Here is a 16,571-nt window from a genome sequence, read left to right on the forward strand (position 1 = left end):
CAGTAAGGAATCACCTTAGTGCGATTAGTGCTTACCATCATCGTGTAGAGGGTAAAGCCATCTCTGGAGAGCCTTTAGTCATTCGATTCATGAGAGGCTTGCTTTTGTTAAAGCCCCCTGTCAAGCCTCCTGCAGTGTCATGGGATCTCAACGTCGTCCTCACCCAGCTGATGAGACCTCCTTTTGAGCCACTGAATTCATGCCATCTGAAGTACTTGACCTGGAAGGTCATTTTCTTGGTGGCAGTTACTTCAGCTCGTAGGGTCAGTGAGCTTCAAGCCCTGGTAGCTCATGCTCCGTATACTAAATTTCATCGTAACAGAGTACTGCTCCGCACTCACCCTAAGTTCCTGCCAAAGGTGGTGTCGGAGTTCCATCTTAACCAGTCAATTGTCTTGCCAACATTCTTTCCCAGCCGCATACCCGCCCTGCTGAATGTCAGTTGCACACATTGGACTGCAAGTGAGCGTTGGCCTTCTATTTGGAGCGGACACAGCCCCACAGACAGTCCGCCCAGTTGTTTGTTTCTTTCGACCCCAATAGGAAAGGGGTCGCTGACGGGAAACGCACCATCTCCAATTGGCTAGCAGATTGCATTTCCTTCACTTACGCCCAGGCTGGGGTGACTTTTGAGGGTCATGTCACGGCTCATAGTGTCAGAGCCATGGCAGCGTCGGTGGCTCACTTGAAGTCAGCCACTGTTGCAGAGATTTGCAAGGCTGCGACGTGGTCATCTGTCCACACATTCACATCACATTACTGCCTCCAGCAGGATACCCGACGCGACAGTCGGTTCGGGCAGTTGGTGCTGCAGAATCTGTTTGTGGTTTAAATCCAACTCCACCCTCCAGGACCCGAATTTATTCTGGTCAAGTTGCACTCTCAGTTAGTTGTTCTTTGTAGGTCAATTTCTGTTATACCCTCGCCGTTGCGAGGTTCAATTGACCTGGGTTCTTGTTTTGAGTGAGCCTGAGAGCTAGGGATACCCCAGTCGTGAGAACAAGCAGCCTGCTTGTCCTCGGAGAAAGCAAATGATACATACCTGTAGCAGGTGTTCTCCGAGGACAGCAGGCTGATTGTTCTCACCTACCCTCCCGCCTCCCCTTTTGGAGTTGCGCTTTTACTCATTTTTGCTTGTCATTCAACTGAGCGGGAACGGTCGCGCACGGGCGGGAAGACGGCCGCGCATGCGCGATGGGCGTGCCCTGCGTGCGGGACCGCCCGCAAAGTTTTGTTCCGGTTGGTGGGGGCTGCCGTGGACGTCAACCCAGTCGTGAGAACAATCAGCCTGCTGTCCTCGGAGAACACCTGCTACAGGTATGTATCATTCGCTATGTGAGAAATGATATCGCAGCAACTGAAATGACAGGGAAGTGGGGAAAGGAAGAAGCGATATGGATCACCTTAAAAAGAAAGGATAGAACCTTGGTCCACGTGGGTGTTGTCTACAGACCCCCGACACAATTGGAGGAACTGGATAAAGATCTGATCGCTGATATTCAAAAGTTGGGGAAGAAAAGAGAGGTGCTGTTGTTGGGAGATTTTAATCTGCCGGATGTAGATTGGAAGGTTCCTTCTGCGAAATCGGAAAGAAGTAGAGAGATTGTGGATGCTTTCCAAAGTGCTCTGCTCAGACAAATGGTGACGGAACCCACAAGGGAGGGAGCGACGCTGGATCTGGTGCTCACAAATGGGGATAGTATGTCAAATGTCCGAGTGGCTGCGCATCTGGGAAGCAGTGACCATCAAACGGTTTGTTTTGATATAACGGCTCATGTGGTTAGCGGCCACTCTAAACTCAAAGTCCTGGACTTCAAGCAAACTGACTTTAACAAAATGGGGGAATACCTGAGGAAGGAGCTGATGGGCTGCGAGAACGCACAACACGTGGAAGGACAGTGGTCCAAGCTGAAAGAAGTAATAAACAGGGCCACAGACCTTTATGTAAGGAGAGTAAATAAAAGCAAGAGAAAAAGGAAACCGATATGGTTTTCAAAGTGGCTGAGAAAATAAAGGCCAAAGAGTTAGCATTCCAGAAATACAAAAAATCTCAAGTAGAGGAACACGGGGAGGAATACCGGATGAAACTGAAAGAAGCCGAGAGGTACGTCTGGCGAAGGCGCAAGAACAAATGGCTAGAAATGTACGGAGGGGAGACAAAAACTTCTTCAGGTATATTAGTGAAAGGAGAAAGACTAAAAAGGGGATTGTGAGACTAAAAGATACAGCAAAACGCTATGTAGAAAATGATGAAGAAAAAGCCAATTTGCTAAATAGATACTTTTGTTCTGTTTTTACTGAAGAAAATCCTGGGGAAGGACCGAGAGGGACTGACAAAAGTACACCTGAGAATGAAGTGGATAGAGCACCGTTCACGGAAGAGAGTGTGTATGAACAACTTAGAAAGCTAAAGGTGGACAAAGCCATGGGGCCGGACGGGATCCACCCCAGAATACTGAGGGAGCTCAGAGAGGTTCTGGCGGGTCCTCTTAAAGATTTGTTTAATAAATCCTTGGAGACGGGAGAGGTTCTGAGGGATTGGAGAACGGCGGAGGTGGTCCCTCTTCACAAAAGTGGTGATAGGGAAGAAGCTGGAAACTACAGGCCGGTAAGCCTCACTTCGGTTATTGGAAAAGTAATGGAAGCCATGCTGAAGGAAAGGATAGTGAATTTCCTGGAAGCCAATAAGTTGCAAGATCCGAGACAACATAGTTTCACCAGAGGGAAATCGTGCCAAACGAATCTCATTGAATTCTTTGACTGGGTGACAGGAGAATTAAATCAAGGACGTGCTATGGACGTCATCTACTTAGACTTCAGCAAGGCTTTTGACACGGTTCCCCACAGGAGGCTCTTGAATAAACTAGAAGGGCTGAAGATAGGACCCGAAGTGGTGAACTGGATTAGGAACTGGTTGACGGGCAGACGCCAGAGGGTGGTGGTAAATGGAGTTTGCTCGGAGGAGGGAAAGGTGAGTAGTGGAGTGCCTCAGGGATCGGTGCTGGGGCCCATTCTGTTCAATATATTTGTGAGTGACATTGCCGAAGGGTTACAAGGTAAAGTTTGCCTTTTTGCAGATGACACCAAGATTTGCAACAGAGTGGACACCCCGGAGGGAGTGGAAAACATGAAAAAAGATCTGAAGAAGCTGGAAGAATGGTCTAACATTTGGCAATTAAAATTCAATGCGAAGAAATGCAAAGTGATGCACTTAGGGAGTAGAAATCCAAGGGAGGCGAATGTGTTAGGTGGGGAGAGCCTGATAGACACGGACGGGGAGAGGAATCTTGGGGTGATAGTATCTGAGGACCTGAAGGCGATGAAACAGTGTGACAAGGCGGTGGCCGTAGCGAGAAGGTTGCTAGGCTGTATAGAGAGAGGTGTGACCAGCAGAAGAAAGGAGGTTTTAATGCCCCTGTATAAGACGTTGGTGAGGCCCCACCTGGAGTATTGTGTTCAGTTTTGGAGGCCGTACCTTGCGAAGGATGTTAAAAAAATGGAAGCGGTGCAAAGAAAAGCTACGAGGATGGTATGGGAGTTGCGTTCCAAGACGTATGAAGAGAGACTTGCTGACCTGGACATGTATACTCTGGAGGAAAAGAGGAACAGGGGTGATATGATACAGACGTTCAAATATTTGAAAGGTATTAATCCGCAAACGAATCTTTTCCGGAGATGGGAAGGCGGTAGAACGAGAGGACATGAAATGAGATTGAAGGGGGGCAGACTCAGGAAAGATGTCAGGAAGTATTTCTTCACAGAGAGGGTGGTGAACGCTTGGAATGCCCTCCCGCGGGAGGTGGTGGAGATGAAAACGGTAACGGAATTCAAACATGCGTGGGATAGGCATAAAGGAATCCTGTGCAGAAGGAATGGATCCACAGAAGCTTAGCTGAAATTGGGTGGCGGGGTGAAGAGGGGTTGGTGGTTGAGAGGCTAGGATAGGGGAGGGTAGACTTATACGGGGTCTGTGCCGGAGCCGGTGATGGGAGGCGGGACTGGTGGTTTGGGAGGCGGGAAATACTGCTGGACAGACTTATACGGTCTGTGCCCTGAAAAAGACAGGTACAAATCAAGGTAAGGTATACACATATGAGTTTATCGTGGGCAGACTAGATGGACCATGCAGGTCTTTTTCTGCCGTCATCTACTATGTTACTGTGTGGGATACAAATGCAACAAATAAATAAATAAAAAGATATAAACAGGATGGAATCGATCTACAGAGCAGCTACTAAAATGGTCAGTGGTCTTTGTCATAAAGCGTATGTGGACAGACTCAATATGCATACTTTGGAAGAAAGGCAGGAGAGGTGATATATGATAGAGACATTTAAATATTTATGTGGCATAAATGCTCAGGAGGCGAGTCTCCATCAACAGAAAGGAAGCTTTGGAATGAGGGGGCAAAGGATGAAGATGAAAGGGGACAGACTCAGAAGAAACCTGAGGAAATACTTCTTCATGGAAAGGGTAGTGAATTTGTGGAACAACCTCTCAGTGAGGGTGGTGATGAAAACTATATCTGAATTCAAGAAAGCTTGGGACAACTAGGATCTCTAAGGGAGTAAAATGGAGAATAGATGACATGAATGGGCAGACTGGATAGGCCATTCATTTTTCTCTGTTTCTTTGACTTTGGCTGAGTACTTCCAAGACAAGTTTCACAACATTAATCCTGAGTTTTCCACCAGGTCACCTCCATCTCTCTTTCCCCCACTTTCATTCTCACATTCTTCATCCAGCCCCTATTATTCTTTCTTCCTTTCCTAAAATCACTGATTACTTTCCATTGCAACTATCCTTGATGCCTTCCTCAAAAAAAAACAAAAAAACCCTTCATTGGGCCCCATCTTTCCAACAATCATCCCATCTCCCTCCCATCTCCCTTTCGCATCCAAGCTACTTTAAATGTGATGTTCACCACCATTGTCTTGACTTTCTTACATCTCAAACTAGTCTTGAGCAACTCCACTCTGGCTTTTGCCCTCTACATTCAACAGAAACAGCCTTTACAATTCTCCAGTGACCTGTTCCTGGACAGATCCATGGGCCTTTACTCAATCCTTATCCTTTTTTGACTCATCTGCGGCTTTTGACACTGTTGATCACCATATGCTGTCCTCACTTGGATTTCGGGGCTCCGTTCTTTGTTTCTTTCTTATCTCTCCCATCGCACTTTTAGTATATGCTTTGTTGGATCCTCCTCCACTACTATTCCACTATCAGTCAGCATACCTCAAAGTTCTGTCTTTGACAGCAGGTTCCATCTCTCTCTCTGCAAATATTCAACAAACTGGTAAAACCTGTTTCTTTCTAACACCATCAAATCCCTTCCTTTCTGAACATGATATCCAAACCATTATCTATAGTCTTACAACCTCCCACTTCTATAACCTGCAGCTTATGAGTCTCCCACTGAACCATCTCTCTCCTCCTCATTCTATTCAAAATTCTGCTGCATAATTTATCTTCTCCCAGCATCACCACTTTCACATAATCCCTCTTCTCCAGTTACTTTATTGGCTCCCTGTTTCCACATCCAGTTCAAACTTCTCTTACTAACCTATAAGTGAACTCATTCTGCAGTTCCTCAGTATCTCTCCTCATGAACTCCAAGCACTGAATAAGTCACTCTTATCTGTGCCCCTTCTCCTCTACTACCAACTCCAGACGCCATTCCTTCCATTCTGCTCTGCCTGAATAGATTTCCTGAGTTAGTATCTCTGACCATATTCAAATACAAACTAAAAGACCACTTTTCTGAGGCTGCTTTTAAATCTTAATCCCTTATTTACCTTTTTAATACCCATGTTGTTTAAATCACTGCTGTAATCACTTACATGCCTATTTTATTTATTTTAGTTACATTTGTACCCCGCGCTTTCCCACTCATGGCAGGCTCAATGCGGCTTACATATATACAGGTACTTATTTGTACCTGGGGCAATGGAGGGTTAAGTCACTTGCCCAGAGTCACAAGGAGCTGTGCCTGAAGTGGGAATCGAACTCAGTTCCTCAGTTCCCCAGGACCAGAGTCCATCACGCTAACCACTAGGCCACTCCTCCTTGCCTTGAATAAGACTGTAAGCTCTGTCAAGCAGGGGTGGTTTTTTATGTGTTTGTGTACAGTGCTCTAACTCTGGTACCACTATAGAAATAAGCAGTAGTAGTAGTAGGTGATTAGTTATACAAATAATAAATAGCTCTTACCAAGCACATTTGATACTCAAGACGTTTTCGGGCCTCTTCACTAAGCCTTCGTCTTCTGAAAAACAGCGGCATTTTCTTCTGCTCTGATGAAACCTGTAAATTATACTTACACTTTATAGTAAACAGTATCATTAACATGCATATGTCCAAGATCATTTTCATGAAACAGCCTTGCTTCAGAGCACAAAGAGGTTAAGAGACCTGAACTAAATGCAAATCACTTTGATTGGGTTGGTCTGAACACAATTGGTTGGCTTGTACTGCTGGGACAGACTGTGCATGATTTACACTTCAGGCTGCACTGCAAGGGGCACTGTCTCAGTTCACTTTCTGGCAGTTAAAAACTACTGTATGCCTGCTTTTTGAATAACTAACCTTAACACTGCTTAATTGTAAGTTGATTTGTTTCAATTTCATTAACATATGCAAAAACTATAAATAATACTTATAAGAAAGCTCTCAGGAAGAACCTGTTTCAGGCATTAGCTGATCTGCATTAAAGAAAAATTATCAGTGTCAAAATGTATGTCCTTGCTGGCTGACCTACAAACCAAACTGCACTGGGCATTAACTGATGATGTCTAATTTACACTACGTGCTATCAACCAACTGAATCCAGAGGTCACTGTTTCCACTATATGTATGTGAGCAATCAAGAGTCTGACTGAAGGACTGGATATAGTAAACTCTTATCTACAGAAGCCAACTGGCTGGCAGAAATGGCTGCTATTGACTCTTATCAGAAGGTTATCTACAGAATAAAGCGAATGCTACATACCTGTAGAAGGTATTCTCCGAGGGCAGCAGGCTGATTGTTCTCACGAATGGGTGACGTCCACGGCAGCCCCTCCGATCGGAGATCTTCACTAGCAACAGCGTTTGCTAGCCCTCGTGTGCGCATGCACTGTGCACATGCGCAACCGTCTTCCCGCCCGAACGCGCTCGTGTTCGTCAGTCCAGTACATAGCAAAGACATAGACAAGGGAAGACACAACTCCAAAGGGGAGGCGAGCGGGTTGGTGAGAACAATCAGCCTGCTGTCCTCGGAGAATACCTTCAACGGGTATGTAGCATTTGCTTTCTCCAAGGACAAGCAGGCTGCTTGTTCTCACGAATGGGGTATCCCTAGCCCCCAGGCTCACTCAAAACAACAAACAGGGTCAACTGGGCCTCGCAACGGCGAGGACATAACTGAGATTGACCTAACTTATTCAACTGAGAGTGCAGCCTGGAACAGAATAAAAATGGGCCTAGGGGGTGGAGTTGGATTCTAAACCCCGAACAGATTCTGCAGCACCGACTGCCCGAACCGACTGTCGCGTCAGGTATCCTGCTGTAGGCAGCAATGCGATGTGAATGTGTGGAAGTCTACACATCATGAACACCTGGGCAGATGCATTCCGATTGAAACTGAACGCAGAAAAAACCCAATGCCTCATACTTACCTCACAATACAACACGAAAAAATTTACCGCAATAAACACACCTAAACTACAGCTGCCAATCTCAGAAACTTTAAAAATCCTTGGAGTCACTATTGACCGCCACTTAACACTTGAGACTCACGCGAACAACACAACCAAAAAGATGTTCTACTCCATGTGGAAATTGAAAAGAATAAGACCATTCTTTCCAAGATCTGTCTTCCGCGGCCTAGTGCAATCACTCGTACTCAGTCACTTGGACTACTGCAATTCACTATACGCAGGCTGCAAAGAACAAATACTGAGGAAACTTCAAACAGCCCAGAATACAGCAGCCAGACTCATCTTCGGAAACCAAAATACGAAAGTGCAAAACCCTTACGTGAGAAACTACACTGGCTCCCACTCAAGGAACGTATCACTTTTAAAGTATGCACCTTAGTCCACAAAATCATTCTCGGTGAAGCCCCTGCTTACATGTCTGATTTAATAGACCTGCCACCCAGAAACGCTAAAAGATCATCCCGAACTTTCCTCAATCTCCACTTCCTAAGTGCAAAGGCATAAAATACAAAGTACTGCACGCATCAACCTTCTCTTATATGAGCACGCAATTCTGGAATACACTACCACGCAACCTGAGAACGATCTACGAACTAACCGACTTCCGCAAACTATTGAAGACTCATCTCTTTGAGAAGATCTATTGCAAGGATCAAAACACATGAAGTCTATACACACTAATAGAAATGCATCAATACACTTTTCTGAGCTCTCTTCCCCCGTATTTTCACCACACTTAAAACTCTACCCACAGATAAAATTTTTATACCCTAATGTTCTCTTGCTATTGTTTTATCACCCTATTAATTCCCCATTTTAACACTCCATTGTTCTATCCCCTAATGATATTTTGACTCTGAATTTTATCTTCACATAACTCTTCACAATGTAACCCATAATCGTATTGCTACAAATTGTATTTTCATTTTTCACAATGGATTGTAAGCCACACTGAGCCCGCAAATAGGTGGGAAAATGTGGGATACAAATGCAATAAATAAATAAATGACCACGTCGCAGTCTTGCAAATCTCTTCGATAGTAGCCGTGGCATGACCCTCAAGAGTCAGCCCAGACTGGACGTAAGCGAAGGAGATGCAATCTGCTAGCCAATTAGAGATGGTGCGTTTCCTGACAGCCACTCCCCTTCTGTTGGGATCAAAAGAAACAAACATTTGGGCGGACCGTCTGTGGGGCTGTGCCCACTCCAGATAGAAGGCCAATGCTCGTTTGCAGTCCAATGTGTGCAGCTGGCGTTCAGCAGGGTGGGTATGAGGACGGGGAAAGAATGTTGGCAAGACAATTGACTGGTTCAGATGGAACTCCGACACCACCTTCGGCAAGAACCTAGGGTGAGTACAGAGGACTACTCTGTTATGATTAAATTTGGTATAAGGAGCATGAGCTACCAAGGCTTGAAGCTCACTGATTCTGCGAGCTGAAGTAACTGCCACGAAGAAAATGACCTTTCAGGTCAAGTACTTCAGATGGCATGAATTCAGTGGCTCGAAAGGAGGTTTCATCAGCTGGGTGAGAACGACATTGAGATCCCATGACACTGTAGGAGGTTTGATGGGGGGCTTTGACAAAAGCAAACCTCTCATAAAGCGAACAACTAAAGGGTGTCCTGAGATCGGCTTACCTTCCACACAGTAATGGTATGCACTAATTGCACTAAGATGAACTCTTACAGAGTTGGTCTCAAGACCAGACTCAGACAAGTGTAGAAGGTATTCAAGCAGGGTCTGTGTAGGACAAGAGCGAGGGTCTAGAGCCTTGCTGTCACACCAGACGGCAAACCTCCGCCATAGAAAGAAGTAACTCTTTTTAGTGGAATCTTTCCTGGAAGCAAGACACGGGAAACACCCTCGGAGAGACCCAAGGAGGCAAAATCTACGCTCTCAACATCCAGGGCATGAGAGCCAGAGACCAGAGGTTGGGATGCAGAAGTGCCCCCTCGTTCTGAGTAATGAGGGTCAGAAAACACTCCAATCTCCACGGTTCTTCGGAGGACAACTCCAGAAGAAGAGGGAACCAGATCTGACGCGGCCAGAAAGGAGCGATCAGAATCATTGTGCCTCGGTCTTGCCTGAGTTTCAGCAAAGTCTTCCCCACCAAAGGTATGGGAGGATAAGCATACAGGAGGCCTTCCCCCCTCAGTTTGATGGTACTCCTTCTGTTGTCGGAGGTTCCTTAACCAGTGCCTTATGCTCTTTGAGATGCAGCCCGGGGCCTTTTCCTCCGACAAACTCAAGATTATCTATATAATTTCCCTGCTCTCCAGACCCGCCCTGGCTTGGGCCTCTCCTCTCTGGGAGCAGCGAGATCCACTACTCACCGACCTGGGGGAGTTTCTTTGTCGTTTAGGTTAGTTTTCGATGTGCCAGGGCGTCCCTCCTCAGCAGCAGAACTTTTATGGGTTCAACAAGGCAGCAGTTTCATAGGGGCCTATGTGGTACGCTTTCCAACCTTAGCCTCCGAGTTGAGATCGAACCAAGAAGCCCTCATGGCCATTTTTTGGCAAGGGTTAAATGGCCAAATTAAGGATGAGTTGGCAGGCTGGAAACTTCCGACCTCTTAGGACGCCCTCATTACCCTCTGTGTCCGTATCAACATCCGGTTCCAAGAGAGGTCACAGGAACGTTCTACTCAGCGCCCTCCACAGAGGCCTTCTCCTCGGATGTCACGTCCTACTTCCCCTAAAGGAGCAATTGGCTCCTCTTCTGGGGGTTCTGAAGAACCGATGGTTATCAGTCGACATCGTCTCTCTGAGCAGGAGAGGACTCACAGTCGGAACAATCGACTGTCTGGTCATTTCATGAAGATTTGCCCAAATAAACCTGGAAATGCGCAGACCCAGGGCCTTTGAAAGGGGTGGCTCTGGGTCGATCCTCACCCTTTCCGGATAATCTAGTCTCCACTTCTATTTTCCTGCGATGGAAGGAACTTTGTGTTAGCACTATAGCCCTGATTGATTCAGGGGCCGGAGGGAATTTTATTGACGCCAGCCTCCTAGCCCAACTAGGAACTCCTTCGATCTCTTGTAAACTCACATTACAGGTGACCTCCATTCAGGGATTGACTCTATCCCACTCATTACCCAGATCACGCAACCATTACAGAGGCAAGTTGGAATTCAACACCAAGAAAAGATCTAACTCTTAGTTTTTCCCCGGGCCATCCATCCTGTCATTCTGGGTCTGCCCTGGTTACGACCCTGTATAGACTACCGGGGCCTTAACAAAATTACCATTAAAAACCGGCACCCACTCCCTCTTATTCCAGAGCTATTCCACCGTCTGCAGGGAGCTTCATTTTTTACCAAGCTGGATCTTCGAGGTGCCTATAACCTGGTCCGAATCCACCGTGGAGACGAGTGGAAGACTGCTTCAATACCCATGAGGGACATTTCGAATACCTTGTTATGCCATTTGGCCTCTGCAACGCTCCTGCAGTCTTCCAGGATTTCATTAATTTCATTTTTCAGGATCTCCTGTACTCTTCAGTTATTGTTTATTTGGATGACATTCTGGTGTTCTCTGCCTCTGTTCAAGATCATCCCCATCACGTATGCACCATTCTCCAGCGCCTCCGGGATCATTGCCTCTTCACTAAACTAGAGAAATGCTCATTTCACCAACAGTCAATTCCATTTCTGGGATACTTAGAGGCTCATTTTCAAAGCACTTAGCCTCCCAAAGTTCCATAGAAACCTATGGAACTTAGCCTCCCAAAGTGCTTTGAAAATATGCCTAATAGGGGCTAATTTTCAAAGCACTTAGCCTTACAAAGTTCCATAGTAACCTATGGAACTTTGTAAGTCTAAGTGCTTTGAAAATACGCCTCAGTCTCTTCAGAGGGGCTCCAAATGGACCCCACTAAGCTCCATGCCATCCGGGATTGGCACATGCCTCAGGGTCTCCGGGCTTTGCAATGCTTTCTGGGCATTGCCAACTACAACCAACAGTTCATCCAGCAATATTCCCTTATCACTGCACCTCTGATCGCACTTAATAAGAAAGGGGCTGATGTTAAGAACTGGACTCAAGCCCAAGAAGCCTTCTCTACCTTAAAGCAAGCCTTTTTGTCTGCTCCGGTGCTTCGAGGGCCGGATATAACGAAACCATTCATTTTAGAAGTGGATGCCTCGTCGCTGGGGGCAGGAGCAGTTCTGTCTCAAGCCGCAGACTCCGGCAAGCGTCATCCCTGTTTTTCTCCAGGAGTGGCGCTAAAAGACTAAACGCGCGACAGGCACGTTGGTCTCTTTTCTTTGCCCGTTTTCATTTCCGCTTGATATTCCATCCTGCTGAGAAGAATGTTCAAGCAGATGCACTATCTAGGGCCTTTAATACTCCCGAAGAGGCCGAGGAACTCTACCCTATGTTAAACCCTGCCTGTATTGCCCCCGCCATGTTAGCTTCAGCCACCCCAAAGACCTCCGTTCCACCCCAGTCCAGAAAGAAAGTTCTAAAATGGGGACACTCTTCTACATTTGATGAGCACTCTGGGTTCGGCCAGACCTTTCATTTGATCCCCCGGTATTATTGGTGGCCACGCATGGCTCAGGACATTTTGCATTTTGTGTCCACCTGCCATGTTTGTGACCGAAACAAATCCTCTCCTGGCAAGCCGTGGGGATTTTTACAGCCATTACCAGTTCCACAGCTTCCTTGGCAGGAGATATCCATGGACTTTGTTACCGACTTACCTCCTTCCCAGGGTCACGCGGTCATTTGGGTAGTAGTAGATCAATTCTCCCATATGGCTCACTTCATTCCTATGAAATCTCTCCCATCAGCCGCTACTCTCGCCAGGAATTTCATCCAGCATGTGTTCCGTTTGCATGGTCTACCCCTACGGGTCATAAGTGACTAAGGATCTCAATTTAGGTCCAGATTCTGGGGAACACTGTGCTCTGCTTTTGGCATCACCACTCATTTTTCATCCGCGTATCACCCTCAGACTAATGGGATGGTAGAACGGGTCAATCAGACACTTAAGACCTTTCTGCATATGTATACAAATAATCAACAGGATGATTGCTCCCCATTGCTCCCCAGGGCGGAATTCGCTTATAACAACGGCCTCCACTCCGCCTCTTGAACATCATCATTTTTTTTTACAGTATATGGATGCCACCCTCAACTACCACTTCCAATCCCACTGACCCAATCCTCGCCCCAGCTCCAACAGACCTTCACGGATATCCAGGACATTTGGAATAAGGTCCAACATTATCTTCCCCACTGCTTTTTGCAATGGTTATAGAGCCCTTTGCAGCAAAAATAAATATGTGAACCCAGATATATCAGGAGTCTGTATGGGGGAGAAAGAGCATAAATGGCACTCTTTGCTAATGATGTGTTAACTGTGACGCATTAGGTGACCTCATTCCCAAATCTCTTGCGAACTGTAGACTACTCAGTGGTATCAGGATTCAAAATCAATATGACTAAGTCAGAGGCTCTTAATGTCACTCTGAGGCATAGTTTCAAAGCACTTAGCCTTCCAAAGTTCCATAAACCTATGGAACTTTGGAAGGCTAAGTGCTTTGAAAATATGCCTCTCTGTCACCAAGGCTGGTGAGTTTTTTGCAGGACTCGTTTTCTTTTCGCTGGGCAGCGAAAGAAATCCGCTTTTTACGAGTCTTTTTGACCCCGCGCTTTAGGACTTGTTTTCCGCTAACTACCTAGGTGTGATTAGAGCCCTAGCCTTGGACAGGGAAAGATGGGAGAACTTGACCTTATCTTGGTTTGGTAGAATAGCCACGATTAAAATAAACATATTATCCCGTCTGCTGTATCTGTTCCAGGTACTTCCTATGAAGATACCCAGGAGGATTCTCTCTAATTTAAAAGATTGCATAATGTGTTTCATATGGGCAGGTAAGCGTCCACGTCTGCCTTGGTCATTTCTATATCAAGACAAGAAAAAGGGCAGGATGGGAGTCCCTAACATGTATTGGTATTACAGGTCCGCGCAGGCAGGTGCAGCAATAGAGTGGTATCATGTATTGCCACACAAGTTGTGGGTACATTTGGAACAATTTTCATTGGCTGTCAGGCCACTGGGTGCACTAGTGTGGCTCCCCTGAACTGGGGTCAGGGATGTGGCCATTGATCTATACTACTTTCCACTACTGGGACACCTTTTTCACAGGTCCGGAGAGTAACCTGTCTCACCTATAGCCTACAATCCCCTTTTTCCCCGGGGAATACACAGGGTGTGTTCACTAAATGGTACATGGAGGGTCTAAAGACGTGGGGTCAAATGTTTGAGGAAGAGACTCTGCAAACATTTTCCTCCTTAAAGGAGGAGTACCCATGTATTAAACAAGACAGATATGATTATCTCTAAATCTCACATTTTCTTAGTGGGAAATCTATTTGTTCGGTAGTAACACGGGAGGATTCATTTCTAGAGGATTTATGTGAGGACTCCAAGACCACGAGAGGCTTGATAACCTGTGTCTATAAGCACATTTGCACACGATCTCCAGTATATACTCTTCAAAGAAGGAACTGGAAACATGAGCTGGACCTGGAGTTAAGGGAGGATGAGTGGGAGACCTTGGAAAGGGCCTCAGTGAGGGTGTCTCCTTATGTGCCCCTTAGAGAAAATGCTGTTAAAGTAATATTTCGCTGGTACTTAACACCTGCTCGACTTCGGCGCATTTATCCAGCACAGTCGGGTGTGTGTTTGAGGGGATGTGGAGAAATTAGCTCAATGCGTCACATATGGTGGACCTGTGGCTACGAGCTTTTTGGAAAGCAGCCCATAGCAGATTGCAGACATAGTTGGGGTTATCCCTTCCTTGGGCAGCAGCCTATTTCTTATTTCCCAAGAAGATTCCGGGCCTAACATCTCCTAAAGCTGTTTTGGTTCGGTATGCAGTGAATGTAGCTTGAGTGATAGTGGCTGCACACTGGAAGAAAAAATCAGTGTCTCCATTAATGAAGTGGCTCAACAAAATGTGGTATATCTGTGAAATGGAGCGGCTCCTAGCAGAGCGTCGGCACCAGAAACAAATGGGAAACCACGTAGGAACCTTTCATTTCTCATTGCTCAGTTAGATCGATATAAAGTTTGGGGTTATAAACTTGTTAACTTACCTGCTTGGATGACAGAGTAGGGTTAGGGGAGGGGTTATCCATTCATTATAAAAAAGTTTTTTGGGGAACAAAATAAAAAAATCTCTTCAAGTTTGGTTGAGCAATATTGTCCTGGTTCGGAACAAGGGGAAGGCACTCTTTTCCTTGTATCTTATTCCATGTAGCCTTATATTGGATATGTAAAGATTGAATACTGATGTAGATGACATGTTGTATGCTTTACCCACTTGTATGAACTGTCAATAAAGACTTCTGGCAAATTTTAAAAAAAGATCTAAGCACTTGAACGCGATCTAGAAGTCTAGATTGTGCCACAATAAAATCAAGATTCTAGGTGACCAGAGACCATGAAGCAAACAAACAAGGCCACATCCCCCGTGGGAAATCAAACCCATGGGAAATCACACCCCCAAGAAAAACAGCCGTAGAGCCCACCAAACACTGCAATCCCCACACAAAGGGGCACCACGAAGATTCCCGGACCAAATACTCACAGCCTTGTGTCCTTACTGACAGAATCGGGAAATAAAGAACTCCCTGCGGTCAGACAGTGCACAGAGATGTTCCTTAGAAGAAGTGCACTTCGTTGCCAGGCTAGTGACATAGAGGCATATTTTAAAAGCACTTAGCCTTCCAAAGTTCCATAGGTTTCTATGGAACTTTGGAAGGCTAAGTGCTTTGAAAATATGCCTCATAGTGTCATGAACGTCAGGGTTTGAAGCCAGGACTCAATGATCCTGCGACTGTTAACCTGCAGGTGAGCTACAACTTCTGGAAGGTTTTTTTTTTTTTTTTTTTTTTTAAAGAGGCAGGAGAGCTATACAACAGAATTTGAGCATGCTGTTAGGAAAGAGAGGCAGGAAAACGGCAGGGGAGGGAGCAGGTACCACCAGGTGTACCCAAAGTGGCCAAGCCCAGCCAATAACCCCAGCTCAACTAAACCTGAGGGAACAGGTTAGGAGCAAAGCTCACCAGAGAGCAGCACAGGATATGTCCATCCACCTGCTGAGATAGAGAAAATACTGAGGTTAAGATGGATGCACAAGTCCACATATAGTAAAAAACCTCCGAGGTTCTCTATCTCTCCACCTGCTGGTAGAGGGACATAACCCACTCTTCTCTGGATTGATCTGTGGGATGCTATGGAAGAATCAAGGGGCTCTGACAAGTGCTGGTCAGGGATGTCCTTTTTGGATGTCTTTGGCATGCGCAGAGCAGCCAGCATAACGCTTGGCTGCTCTGCGCATGCTCGACCGGCCGACTGGTTTCCGAGGGAATAGAGAATGCAAGTGAGCTACAACGAGCAGCTCATTTGCATTCCATTTCCTTGATGCATGGCTGTTCCCTACCGATTTGCTATGGAATCGGTAAGGGAACGGCTCTTTCGAGGACCTTAGTGCATCTACCCCTCAGTCTTTATCTTCCGTTACTTACTATGTTACTGAACGCATTTCTCTCCTCCTCTCTTCAGTCCTTTCCATTATACTGCGCCCCTCCCTTTTTCAATTAAAGCTAGGGGTGGACACTTCGAGCATTCACAGTGACTTCGAAATTCTGACATGGTTAATCCTATAATTTAAGTGATTTATTTTACTGTGTTTTAGATCAAACATATTTGACACATAAAAAATCACTAGGTAGTAATGCTAAAGTGTCAGTACAACAGCATACCTTAATTAAATGTTACTACGCAAATATAAGAATGATGAATAAATAAGCATGTAAAATTTCTCGGTTGCTGAGAAAACAAAAAAAAACTC

At 45.8% G+C, this 16,571-nt stretch overlaps 1 protein-coding gene across 2 annotated transcripts in view; it reads right to left on the reverse strand.

The window, feature by feature from the left end:
* The window catches only part of LRSAM1 (leucine rich repeat and sterile alpha motif containing 1), a 1,377,704-nt gene that overhangs the window by 1,359,907 nt on the left and 1,226 nt on the right, over positions 1 to 16,571 (reverse strand). For both annotated transcript variants that reach the window (XM_030206572.1, XM_030206573.1), the window contains exon 2: positions 6,214 to 6,306. In XM_030206572.1, coding sequence (XP_030062432.1) covers positions 6,214 to 6,285 — 72 coding nt within the window. In that variant the 5' untranslated portion in view covers positions 6,286 to 6,306. The remainder of the gene's footprint in view (positions 1 to 6,213; positions 6,307 to 16,571) is intronic.

This window comes from Microcaecilia unicolor, chromosome 6, assembly GCF_901765095.1.
Source record: "Microcaecilia unicolor chromosome 6, aMicUni1.1, whole genome shotgun sequence".
Lineage (NCBI taxonomy): Eukaryota > Metazoa > Chordata > Amphibia > Gymnophiona > Siphonopidae > Microcaecilia > Microcaecilia unicolor.